Here is a 12,507-nt window from a genome sequence, read left to right on the forward strand (position 1 = left end):
TAAGCTGCCTCCGCCTGTCTATAAAATGGGGCTAATGACACTCACTCCTTGGGGCAGCTGTCCTGACCAAATGCACATAAATCTCTCAGCCCAGTGCCTGACGTAATATACAGCAGTGACTGTTCTGAGGATGCGAGTCTAGCATCTCAGCCACCCCGAGGCCCCGCTCTCACTTCCTTTTCCCCAGGTTAGGAAGGAAATGAGGTGGGCGAATCACAGTGTGTGTGTGAGGGTGGGGTGGGGGTGTCTTGAGGAAGGTATCTTGGTTTATGGGTCTGGGGCACTGGGTGGGTGGTCCCTGACCTTGCACAGGGCCCATGTGCGGCTTGGAGCTTGGGACACTCTGAGACACACCTGAACCCTGAAAAGAAGGGCCTTCCTCTGAGGGCCACCATGCACAGGGCCTGTCACCTAGAATCCAAGCATGGGCCCACCTCCTGTTGAAACAGCACTGAGGGAAGGGATGTCCAGGGCTGAAATAAAGCTTGACCTCCTTCCTCCCTGTGGACGGTGAGGACCCAAGCAGGGGTGCCCCCGGAGTCACCCTTGGAGGGCACACATTCAAATTTTGGGGTCAGTGCATCTAGGCTGGGGCTCAGAGATTCTGGGTTTAAGAAGCTCTCCTTTTGGTGCACTTTGAGAAAGGCTGTGCTGAAGACAGCATCTCCTGCCACACCCAGCTTCCTCTCCCACCTCCCAAGCTGGTGCTTCCCCCAAAGCAGAACATGCATCCACTACAGGATCAAGGCCAAATTCCCCAAGGCAAGGCCTCAGGTTACTCCAAGAACTACCTCCCAACCTCTTCTCCTGCCTCCTGACCCCTCAGATAGGAATTTCAGGCCCCTAGGCTTCTGCACATGCTTCCTCTGGGAGTGTCGGCCCCTCCAAGGCCTGATAGGGAGATAGGAAGACTCACTTCTCAAAGTGGCCTTGCAAGAGCCAGCTGGACAAGACCTGCCACCTCCTCCCCTCCCCTCGCCACACACCTAAAAAATGCCACCACAGTCCTCAGCAACCAGTGCCTTTTAAACACACTTCCCTCCCTTACCTGAGTCGTGCACTTCTTATTCTAGGAGTCTACACACACCAGCTGCACACAAAGGTTCATAAAATGTTGGGGGGCAGGTAAGGAGAAGGAGAGAGTGGAAATAGGAGGGAGGAAGAGAGAAAGAAAGAGGAAGAGAGGAAGGAAAGAGGGAAGGAGGGAAAAGTTGTGAGCTCAAATAGCCAAGGACTGAGGAGAAAGGCACCCTGGAGCTGACCTGCCTGATGCCTACTGTCTGGAACTCCTGGGCAGGGGATTGAGCCTCAAAGTTCTAATCTGTAAAGTGGGGGAATAACGCAAGTACTCACCTCCTCGGCTGACTGCAGAGTTAAATGAGACAGTCCAGGCCAACCGATTAGAATGGTGCCTGGCATGGTGTAAACACTCGACAGCAACAGCCAACGATGGCTTTTTTGTTTTTGACAGGGTCTCGCTCCCAGGCTGAAGTGCAGTAGCATCATTATAGCTCACTGCAACCTCAAATTCCTGGGCTCCAGTGATCCTCCTGCCTCAGCCTCCAGAGTAGCTAGGACTAGAGCACGTGCCACCAAGTCTGGCTAATTTAATTTTTTTGTAGAGACAGTGTCTCGCTATGTTACCCAGGGTGGTCTTGAACTGCTGGCCTCCAGCCATCCTCCAGCCTGGGTCTCCCAAAGTGTTAGGATTACAAGCGTGAGCCACCGCGCTGGGCAAAGATAGCTATTATTCTATTCTCGCTGCAGCCCCCGCTGGGTCTAGGCATACAGGAGCCTTCAGTAAGTATGAATGGACACGACTTGCCCCCCCCACCCCGCCAGCCCTGGCACTTCCAAATCCATACTCCCACTCACACATCTAGACACCTGCCATAAGCACGGCGTGGGAGGGGGCGCTCTGGGCTCCCCTCCCGGCAGACCAGGGGGGGCAACGCGCAGGAAGGAGGGTCCTACCCTGGGGACACCATCCACGCCAGGCCTCCAAGTCCTCGGCCACAACTCCCTCCAGGTGAGTCAGCCCAGCGCGGGCCGCCTGTTTAGACGGATAATGACAGGGCGGCCGCTGGGGCCAGCACCGCGAGGCCCCCTCGCTCGTCCCGCCCCGGGAAAACAAAGCAGTCGGAAGCCAGTCGGCCGTGACCAGGTGAAAGGAGACCCATGCCCCAACCCCTGGAGAGGTCGCCCTCGAGGTGGGGGGCGACGGGAACATGGGCCCCCAAGGGTTACCTAAGTCCGGCCGGGAGGCTCGCCCCAGGAGCTCGCGCCAAATGGAGGGCGCGGGAGCCCGGGGCGGTCCAGGGGCTGGAGGAGGGTGCTAGGAAGCCGAGCCAGAGAAGCCCCGGGGGTCCCAACCCCAGCCTTGGGCTTTGCCACCAGCACCCAAGCCAGCTCACCACGTCCAGGTCCGCCGCCAGGGCCGGGCTTTTGGGTTCAGTCCCAGCCTTGGTCAGCTGACCACGCGCCGCAGCCCCGCCCCGGGAGCCGCGGGCTCCGCCCACCACGCCGCGCGCTCCACCGCCCCGCCCCGGAGGCGTCTCCGCGTCCCGTCCTCGGCGCCCCTCCCGCGGCGTGGGAGGGGCCAGGGCGCCCCAGCGCGCATGCGCCGGCGTCATGCTTAGAGCCGTGTCTCGCGCCGTGGCCCGCGCCGCCGTCCGCTGTGCGCGTAGCTGTCCGCCGCCGGAGGCTCGCTCGCTCGCCATGGCCCAGCCGCCGCCGTCGGGGGCCGCCTCGGGCGCCCCGGTTCGGCCCGCCACAGTGCTGGGCACCATGGAGATGGGGCGCCGCATGGACGCGCCGGCCAGCGCCGCAGCCGTGCGCGCCTTCCTGGAGCGCGGCCACACGGAGTTGGACACGGCCTTCATGTACTGTGACGGCCAGTCCGAGAACATCCTGGGCGGCCTGGGGCTCGGGCTGGGCGGCGGCGACTGCAGAGGTAACAGTCGCCCTGGACCGCCCCTTGCACCGTGCGGAGCTGATCCTGTCCCCAGCCGTGCACCGCCCGGCCTGGCCCGACCGCGGGCAGCACCGACCTCCCGTTGACCGCCCCGCAGCTCTGGGACCGCCAGGCTCCTCAGACACATCCAGCTCCGGACAGCAGGACGGTGCTTTGCCCCTGCTGACTGCTTTCTTCTCCCTCTCCTTCCTCTGGGAGTTGCAGCTCAGGAGTTTCTCACCAGCCTTGACTGGCCATTCTTAGCTTGCTACCTCCATTGCCTCCCCCACCTCCAACCCTGCCAGGTGCCGGTAACTCGTCCCCACCTGGGCTCTCCGCCTGTCCCCTACTCCCACCCCATTGCCCTCACTTCCCACGTGCTTTCTGAACACCCTTTTCTCATCCTGGTCTTTGCTCAGTCCCTAGACTTTGTCCTGTTCAGTTGACAGTTCTTCTGGCACTCTCAGGGAGAACTGTAGCCGCACCATAGGCCGGGCTAGGGGAGTAGGAGTGGTGGAGGGTGGTGGGGAGGTGGGGGAGAGCCAGTAAGGCCTTTCTGTCCATCCTGTGCCAGGCTTTGACATGGGGCTATAAGAGAAAAGGTGACTCTAACTCACCCCAGAGAGCTGTTTAGTGGGGAAGACTGAAGCAGTGATTGCTGGAGAGTCCAGAAGAGAGAGCACTTTTGGGGCCTGGGGGCCAGGCAGAGGCTCTAGGGAAGGCTTAGGGAACAGTGGAGCTGGGACTTAAAGGCTGGGGGGAGAACGGGAAAAAGGAGCTTAGAGTTGAGGGCACAGCTGTGCAAAGACTTAGCTTGGAAATGCAGAGTGCGTGGTATGTACAAGAAAGGCAGGTGTGGCTTCAGTGGGACTGTCCTTCATTAGCCTGGTGCCATTGGTAGTGCCTGGCACATAGTGAGGGCCCCCCAGTAAACACTGGCTGTTGTCATTACCATACTTCACCTCCTTTGCCATCCTGAGGCTCTTGCTCTCCATCCCCACCGAGAGGCCCTCTCTGGGTCCCCGTTAGGTTCATAGCTTGGTGGATCTGGAGGAACAGAAGCAGAACGTGTCTCTCAGGCCCACACTTTTTCTCGGTCACTTGGCTGCCTCTTGTTTATAAGGAAGATTTTGTTTCTGAATTGGTTTTTCTTCTCCAGCCCTTCCCTGCTTCCTTCTTTGAGGCTGGGGGCTCACTGGGCCAAAGTCCTCAGATCAGACCTGAGACAAAGTTCATGGCAAGAAGGTGGGGTGAGGGGAGGGAGGCCGTGGGAGAAGGGAGAAAATCTGGACAAGAAGCTGTAGAACTTGAACTTGTTCTTTCCCATATCTCAAGGGATCTCATCATACCCCTCTGACCTGCTGAGCTGCCTTGCCCAGTAGGAAAAGTGCAGAGCCCGTTCAGAGTCCACACAGCTGGGGTTCTTTATAGGGCAAGGAGCAGTGCTAAATTAACTCACTTCCAAGCTGCTTAGGTGGCAGAACACTGTTGTTCTCATAGGGATCTGGTCTCTGCACTGCATGTACGTTTGTGCATGCTTCTGTGAGTCTGGAAGGGAAGGGGAACTATAATCACCTTCTGTTCAGGTTGCCTCTAACAGTCTCACAAACTGCTCTCTGCCGGTGGCCCACATTCAGGTGGCTGCCTCTTCCCTAAATTCTGTAACAGCCTCTTTACTTGTCTGCCTGCTTCCAGGCCTCCCCCTCGCGTTCTTTCTCTGTACTGCAGCCAGAGTGAACACAGGTGACCTGTTCACATCCTAACAAAACCTGTGAATTGATCATTCAGTGATCAGTCCAGATTCAGTGGTGTGGTATTTGAGAACCAGTCGGATCAAATCTGTGTCCCCTTTTCTCATCTCACGTCCCACTGTATTTATGTCCTGCCCTGGAATTTATGCTCTTATAACTCAGAATTGGAGATACAGAGCCTCGCATACTGTGTTTTCTTGCCTCTGTGACTTTGCCTGTGTTGCCACGCTCTGCACTTTCCACCCTTCCCTAGAATTCCCACGTTGGTCTCGTGCCTCTCCTCTGGGCTCCTTTAGCCTGTGTGCATTTCTCCACTGCACTTACCATATTGTAACATCAGCCTCCAGATTGTCAGCTCCAGAAGGGCAGAGATCCAGGGTATTCAGTTCATCTCTGCATACTCAGTCTCTAGTGCAAGGCCTGGCATAGCCGGCAGTTTGGTGACTAATGATACTGATTGTAACAGAGCCGAACATTAAGAACTAGCGCGTAAGACATGATTTGCTCCCCATGACCTCCTGATGAGGACAGTTCCGTTATTATCATCCCCATTTTACAGAATAGGAAATTGGGGCTGAGAGAGTAAGTTAGGCAGGGTCACCTGGTTAGCCTGTGGCTCTCGTAAGTCCTTAACCATTACATTCTTCCACCAAGTGAAAATTGCTACCAAGGCCAACCCTTGGGATGGAAAGTCACTGAAGCCTGACAGTGTCCGGTCCCAGCTGGAGACGTCACTGAAGAGGCTGCAGTGCCCCCAGGTGGACCTCTTCTACCTGCATGCCCCTGACCACGGCACCCCAGTGGAAGAGACGCTGCGCGCCTGCCACCAGCTGCACCAGGAGGTGAGCACAGGCCTGAGAGCTCCAGGAGGTGGCCTGCTGCTCGTCTCCTTATCCCGATATAGGATACAGCCCCACTCCCTGGATCGCCACTCTGGCCTCCCCTTCCTGGTCTCCTGGGCTGCAGTGGGTTCTGACCACAGCCTCACCCCTGCAGGGCAAGTTTGTGGAGCTCGGCCTCTCCAATTATGCTGCCTGGGAGGTGGCCGAGATCTGTACCCTCTGCAAGAGCAACGGCTGGATCCTGCCGACTGTGTACCAGGTGAGGGCCACGGCTGCAGGGGCCTCGGTCTCCAGGGCTCTTGCTGATCCCGGGTTCGCTTTGCCCCTCTGCCTGCCCCCTGTGCCCTCTGCATAGCAGCCGCTGTCCTGCTCAAAAGCCTGCAGGTGGCTCCCTGGTGCCCTCAGGATGAGGTCCAAGATGCTCAGCCGGGCCACCAGGCACCTGCCCACTTCTTGCCTGAGTGCGCACCTTGGTCCCTTCCTTCCCCGACTCCCTGTGCACCTCAGCCTTAAACGCACCTTCACTCTGGGAGAAGTCCTCAGGCTTCACTTTGGTGACTATTCCTCTGGAAGCCTTTCCGGACAGCGCAAAGGAGTCTCCAGTCTCCAAACCTCACCTTCATACATTCAGCGGGTACTTTTGAGTTCCTACTATGATCATAGAACCTGACTTTATTGTAATTATCTGTCGTCTTGTCTAGTTCTTTAACTTGACTGTAACATCTCTTGGAGGCAGAGAGTCCGTGAGACTTGCCGATGGTTGTAAATCCAGCGTCCAGCCCATAGTTGGTGCACACAGATATTTATGGAATGATATATCCAGTTCAGTTTCCTGTCTTTGGGCCCAACACCCTCTCCCCATCCCCTACCAACCCTAGTGATTTTAGAAATATTGCAGAAGTCCTGAGCCTGTGTTGATTTAGAGTTTTAAGAGAGGAAGGCTGAGTTCCCTTCCCCTGACACATCCACCCTGTCCAGCTGTCCCCTCTCCCTGCAGGGCATGTACAACGCCACCACCCGGCAGGTGGAAACGGAGCTCTTCCCCTGCCTCAGACACTTTGGATTGAGGTTCTACGCCTACAACCCTTTGGCTGGTATGTGTTGCCATGGGCCAGGCTCTTCCTGGGGTGGGAGGGCATTCCTGGCCCTGTCTCTGCCTATTCCTGACCCATAGGTGCCGAGCCCAGGAACTGGGAAGCAGGGAGGGGTTTGACAAGATGCTGGGCTGTGTCTTCCATCCCTCCTCGATCCCCCCCAGTCTCCTAGTCCAGCACCCCTGGGGTATGGCACCTGTGGGAGCAACCTGAGCCAGGGGTCTGAATGCAGCCTTCCTGCAGGGGGCCTGCTGACCGGCAAGTACAAGTATGAGGACAAGGACAAGAAACAACCCGTGGGCCGCTTCTTTGGGAATAACTGGGCTGAGACCTACAGGAATCGGTGAGCTGGGGATGTCTGCCTCGGGACACCGGGTGTGGAAGGACCCTCTTTGTCTGACATGAAGTTCTAGGCTGCTTTCCTAGGGTGTAAGGCCTTCCCTTGCTGCCTATACTGACATCTCTTGATTCCTACAGGATTATGCAACTCTCCGTGGGGTTTCTTCTTGTTTCCTTGGGACCTCCTGAGGAAATGGGGCTCCCTGGGCCTTATGGTCTCCAAGGCCCAGCTCTTCCCTGAGACATCACCTGCTGAGAAGGAGAGAAAGAACCCAGGGTGGAGCTCAGGAGGCCTGGGCCAAGTCCCACCCCATCTTAGCTGCATTTGTGTCACTAGGTGCCATAGGGCAGGTTTAGGAGTCCTCAGGAATCGACACGTCAGTGAGGGCTCTGGTGAGGGAGCCAGCCTCCTGGGTGGTTCTGAGACCCCGTGAAGTAGGAGACCCCTGGCTAGAGAGGACGCTGGCCCCTCAGGGCTTCATGGACTAGGGTGTGGTTGGCTGCCCTGGGGTGACCCCAAGGTACTGACCCTTGTGCCACTATCCCCACCTGCCCAGCTTCTGGAAGGAGCACCACTTTCAGGCCATTGCCCTGGTGGAGAAGGCCCTGCAGGCCACATATGGCGCCAGCACCCCCAGCATGACCTCGGCCTCCCTGCGGTGGATGTACCACCACTCCCAGCTGCAGGTAAGCAGCCGCCCCTGGGTGCTGCTGCCCTTCCTGGGAGCTAGAATGAATGACCTTTAGGGCAACGGTCCCCAACCTTTTTGGCACCAGGGACCAGTTTCATGGCAGACAGTTTTTCCATGGACTTGGGCGGGGATGGTTTCATGATAATTCAAACACATTACATTTATTTCGCATTTTATTTCTATTATTATTACATTGTAACATATAATGAAATAATTATACAACTCACCATAATGCAGAGTCAGTGGGAGCCGTGAGCTTGTTTTCCTGTAACTAGATGATCCCATCTCGGTGTGATGGGAGACAGCAACACCCGAAGTGTGTTGCTTGTGTCCAGTCTACTCCATAATGTCGCTTTGGTTGCTGTCGCTGCAGAAAACGCTGCTTCACAAAGATAAAACGTCGAAATGGAAGCAGGTTTTCCAGTGCTTTTGTGGCAATCTCCAGGATATTCCACCTTGACTTTAATCCAGAACGTATGGAGATTTGAAGTTGTCTCAAACATACTTTTAAGGCCGCCATCATTTGCGATCTCAAGCAGTTGATCCTCTCCTAGCAAGGACAAAGTCGATTCACCTGGCTTATTCACAAATGGGTCACAGATCCATTCTTTCCCATTTGGGGGTCTTTAGTGGTTGGGAAGTAATGCTCAAACTCTTTTGAAAGCTGAGATAGGTGATCATGCACCAGCTGGGAGAAAGAAGGCCCTGGCTCAGTCTCTTTCAAAATCTCTGCTAATGTTTGAAATATGTCAAAAATCGCAGTATTCATTCATTGCCCCTATAATTCCAATTCGCCTTTGAATGCAGCCACTTTATCTGCCGACTTGAACAGTTGTCATTCTCCCCTGAAATGACACATTGAGTTAGTTGAGCAGGTTGAATATGTCACACAAGTAAGCAAGTTTTGTGACCCATTCTGTGTCACTGAAATGTGCTTCCCGTGGTGACTTTTTCTAAAAGAAATCTTTGGAGCAGCTCCTGTAACTCAAAAACTCTGGCCAGTGATCTACCTTTAGAAAGCCACCTCACTTCTGTGCGTAAGAGAAGATATGTGCTCTGCGTTCATCTCTTCACAGAGCTGCAAAAACAGACGTGAGTTAAGGGCATGTACTTTAATGTGGTTGATAATTTTAATCACATCCTGCAAAACGTTCAGTTCAGGTGACATTTTCCAGCTAGCCAGCATTTCTCTATGGATGACACAGCGTGTAGACTCACATTCAGAAGCGACCTCCTTGACCCGAGTAGTGAAACCTGAAAGCCGTCCAGTCACGGCAGCCGTTCCATCCGTGCATACACCGACACAAAATGATCAGTTCAGTTTCCCTGATACGTAATCATTCAAAGACTTGAATAGTTCTGCAGCTGTGGTGTTGCTTAGGAACAAAAGTGCACATAACATATCCTCATGCACATCTTCCTAAAAAATATATCACACAAAGACAGGTATTGTTGCCTTGTTGTCAGCATCGGTAAACTTGTCAACCTGGATCACATACCACAGTGACTCATTAATCCTCTCTAACAATTATGCCTCAGTATCCTCTGCTGTTTCATCATTCCGTCTAGTTATGGTGCTAGCTGAAAGAGGGACATGTGCCACCATTTGAACTGCAGCATCTCCTAAAAGTTCACAGCAAATGTCCTTAGCAGCAGGCAGGGTCAACTCTTCACCAGTAGTAAAGGGGTTTTTAGCTTTAGCAATGCGGTTAGCCAGTAAGAATGATGCTCTCAGGGCAGACACATTTGATGAAGTGGTAGCCTTCAATAATTGCTTCTGTTCTTTATGGTCACGTTTTTTTCTTTTGAAAAACTCCAAAAGTTTGTCTTTTAATGCAGGGTGCTTGGTCTCCATATGGCGAAGCAATTTTGAAGGTTTCGTGGCTTCGTTGGATAGCCAGTCACCACATTTTATACAAAGTGGGCTTGGAGAATGTGAATCACCTGTTGCAATGAACTATAGTTTAAGTAGGACTCTTGGCATTTTCTTTTAAATGCAGCTTTCATTTTGTTGACAGTCTTTGAGTCTTCTGCTGTCTCATCATTGGGTCTGTCCCCTTTGCAAAGAAGCTCTCCAGCGATGTTTGTTTTTCACTCATTTTTGCTAGGGTTAGCTTGTGGGCTTACCAAAACTGACTGAGACAAGTGTACAGTGCAGGAAAGAGGCACCTATGGAAGTGGTAAATAAAACAATGGGTGGGCCACGCACAGGCTGAAATAAGTGTTGGATTCTGACTTAAAGCCTGCCACCAGATGCAGCTTAATTGTCACTTGCCACTCACTGATAGGGTTTTGATGAGTCTGCAAGCAATTGATTTATTATGGTCTCTGTGCACTCAAACCTCTCTGCTAATGACAATCTGTATTTGCAGCTGCTCCCCAGCACTAGCATCACCACCTCAGCTCCAGCTCAGATCATCAGGCATTAGATTCTCATGGAATGCACAGTTTACAGTAGGGTTTGTGCTCCTATGAGAATCCAATGCCCCCGCTGATCTGACAGGAGGTGGAGCTCAGACAGTGATGCAAGTGATGGCGAGCAGCTGTAAATACAGATGAAGCTTCACTCGGTCCCCCGCTGCTCACCTCCTAAGTGTTCCGCAGCTCAAGGGTTGGGAACTGCAGCATTAAGGGACTTCGAAAGAGTTTGTTTTCTCTATTCCTTTGAAATTTCTCTTCCTCCCAGTCCTCCTGGGCATTCTTCCCACTGTTTGTTGATGTTATCTACCTGCCGGGCTTTGTAACAAGGGCTTTACCAACGTGGATTTCATCATCCCATAGGCCTTATGCAGTAGGATTATCCCAGTTTTATTCAAGAGGGAACTGGGGTTCACACAGCTATTAAGGGGACAGAAATTTTAACACAGGTTTAACCGTAAGACCCACTACTCTCCCTCCTCTGGTGGGAGCTGGGGTTTCCTCTCTTGCTGTCCACTATCTTCCTGGTGCAGACTTTTCTCTAACTTCAACTTTGGAGGTGGCATAGTGTCTGACATATGTATACAGTAGGTGCTCAGTAACGGGAGCTAAGGAAGCCCAAAAAAGTTTCAAAACCAGAAACAAGCTGAAAATCAAGACAATGGAGTCTCTGAGGGGTTGAATGACCTAGCCACAGTGTCACAGCTTTTGGGGTTCAGAACTGGGCTGTGAAGGTCGGCCTCTCTGGGTGAGCCATGTGGGGGCAGGGGAAAGAATAGAGGTCTCAAGTGACATCATGACAGCTGTCAAAGCACCTGCAGTTCTTTCTGGATGCACAGGATACGCATAAACATGGAGCCCAGATCGTGGCAGGGCCGTGGCTGGCAGGGGCGTGTGAGTGGAGGCACTGTGCAGAAGGGTGTTGACCTCTGGCCGTCTCCCCTTGCAGGGTGCCCGTGGGGACGCGGTCATCCTGGGCATGTCCAGCCTGGAGCAGCTGGAGCAGAACTTGGCAGCGACTGAAGAAGGGCCTCTGGAGCCGGCTGTCGTGGACGCCTTTGACCAAGCCTGGCACCTGGTTGCCCACGAGTGTCCCAACTACTTCCGCTAGGTCCTGTCGTGGCTCAAGCTGCCAAAGGCCTTTCTCTTTTCTCTCACTCTGGCCAGTCTCTGCCTTAAGCTGACGTAGCAGGGTCTTTCATGATTGCCTGGATCCGTGCATTGTTTTTCTAGATTCCTGTTTTGCTCCCTGTTGCCTTCACACCATGGAAAGGCTGCGGCTGATTCCTGCCCGGGCCTTCCCTACCTGAATAAAGTAGGCACTTGAGCTGGCTGTGGCCCAGGCCTGCAGTGAACCCCACACACTTGTCTTCTCTGGTGCTCACAGCGTGTTTCCCAGCCTGCCTGGGGACTGCAAGAAAGAGGCTGAACCACAGGCTGCAGTCTTCGAAGGGTGAAGGGAGTGGGAGGGTCTCAGGAGTACATGGCCCTCCCCGGGGTCTCCTGGGTCCCTAGTTCTGAATGCCAGCCTGATTTCTCAACTGTGGGCCTGGAGGTAGCTCTCACTCTTCTACACATGATAGAAAAAATGAAAGCTGTACACCTGAAGATTTTTCTCCACTTTAGACTTGTCTCCTTAATCCTTAGAAATGGAAGAATTTGAGCAGAAGCCTACCAGTAGAGTGCCTGCCAAGAAGAAGAATGACACTGGGAACGTTTCTGACACTCTGAATTTCAGCAGTGGCTTCATTCTTGTCTTAGCTAAAGCCTCTTGTCTGTGCATCCATAAGAATCTTGGCCTTGTCTCTGGGGCTCCTGTTGGGAGTGGGGGCACTGGCTTCCAGGGTCCCCATTTCCCTCAGCAAACTTCTACTCCAAACTGGAGGCACCCAAGGCTGGAGAAGAAAGGAAAAATCCCAGGTCCAGCCATTGCTGTTTGACCATTTCCAATGCAGCAAGATCCCCCCAGCCTTGAACAGTGCAGTGGGGAGTCATGGGGTGGGGAGTGGGGGTAGGGCACAAGGCGGCAGCAGCAGCATGGGAAGCAGTCTGTTAAGACGAACAGGGCCCAACCTGGGAATTTAGACAACCCCACTAATCCAAGTGACTCTCTGTTCTAGGAAAAGTTCTATTTGCCCTCTAGAGGGAGATAGCCTGCAGACAAATTTTTATTCTTTAGCAAAAGAAGTCACCTTCCTTTGTCTTTATCCGTAACAAAATAGTTGCTTCCCCATACCAGGTGCTCTATTAGTTATCTTTCTACAACAAACTACACTAAAGTTGAGTTACTTAAAATTACTGAATCCCCAAACTAATCAAAAGATTCAATAAAATCCCTATCAAAATGCCAGGTGGCTTTTTTTTTTTTTTTGCACAATACAGAAATTGACAAACTGATCCTAAAATGCATATCAAAAT

At 53.3% G+C, this 12,507-nt stretch overlaps 1 protein-coding gene across 1 annotated transcript; it reads left to right on the forward strand.

Annotated features, from left to right (window-relative positions):
* Positions 1-2,615: 2,615 nt before the first annotated feature.
* Positions 2,616-11,449, forward strand: AKR7A2 (aldo-keto reductase family 7, member A2 (aflatoxin aldehyde reductase)). The gene is made up of 7 exons (XM_012656935.1): positions 2,616-2,953; positions 5,359-5,546; positions 5,701-5,805; positions 6,544-6,640; positions 6,884-6,983; positions 7,537-7,666; positions 11,039-11,449. Exons 1-7 carry the CDS (start codon positions 2,632-2,634, stop codon positions 11,198-11,200), a joined length of 1,104 nt encoding a protein of 367 aa, XP_012512389.1. The 5' UTR covers positions 2,616-2,631; the 3' UTR covers positions 11,201-11,449.
* The last annotated feature ends 1,058 nt before the right edge of the window (positions 11,450-12,507 follow it).

This window comes from Propithecus coquereli, unplaced genomic scaffold, assembly GCF_000956105.1.
Source record: "Propithecus coquereli isolate 6110/MARCELLA unplaced genomic scaffold, Pcoq_1.0 Scaffold528, whole genome shotgun sequence".
Classification (NCBI taxonomy): Eukaryota; Metazoa; Chordata; class Mammalia; order Primates; family Indriidae; genus Propithecus; species Propithecus coquereli.

Bases quoted from the DNA above. Each gene is read 5' to 3' on its own strand.
- AKR7A2 (XM_012656935.1), top strand. From the start codon at position 2,632: ATGCTTAGAGCCGTGTCTCGCGCCGTGGCCCGCGCCGCCGTCCGCTGT. The intron at 2,954-5,358 runs GTAACAGTCGCC...TCTTCCACCAAG, and splicing joins GGGCGGCGGCGACTGCAGAG to TGAAAATTGCTACCAAGGCC. The intron at 5,806-6,543 runs GTGAGGGCCACG...CTCTCCCTGCAG, and splicing joins TCCTGCCGACTGTGTACCAG to GGCATGTACAACGCCACCAC.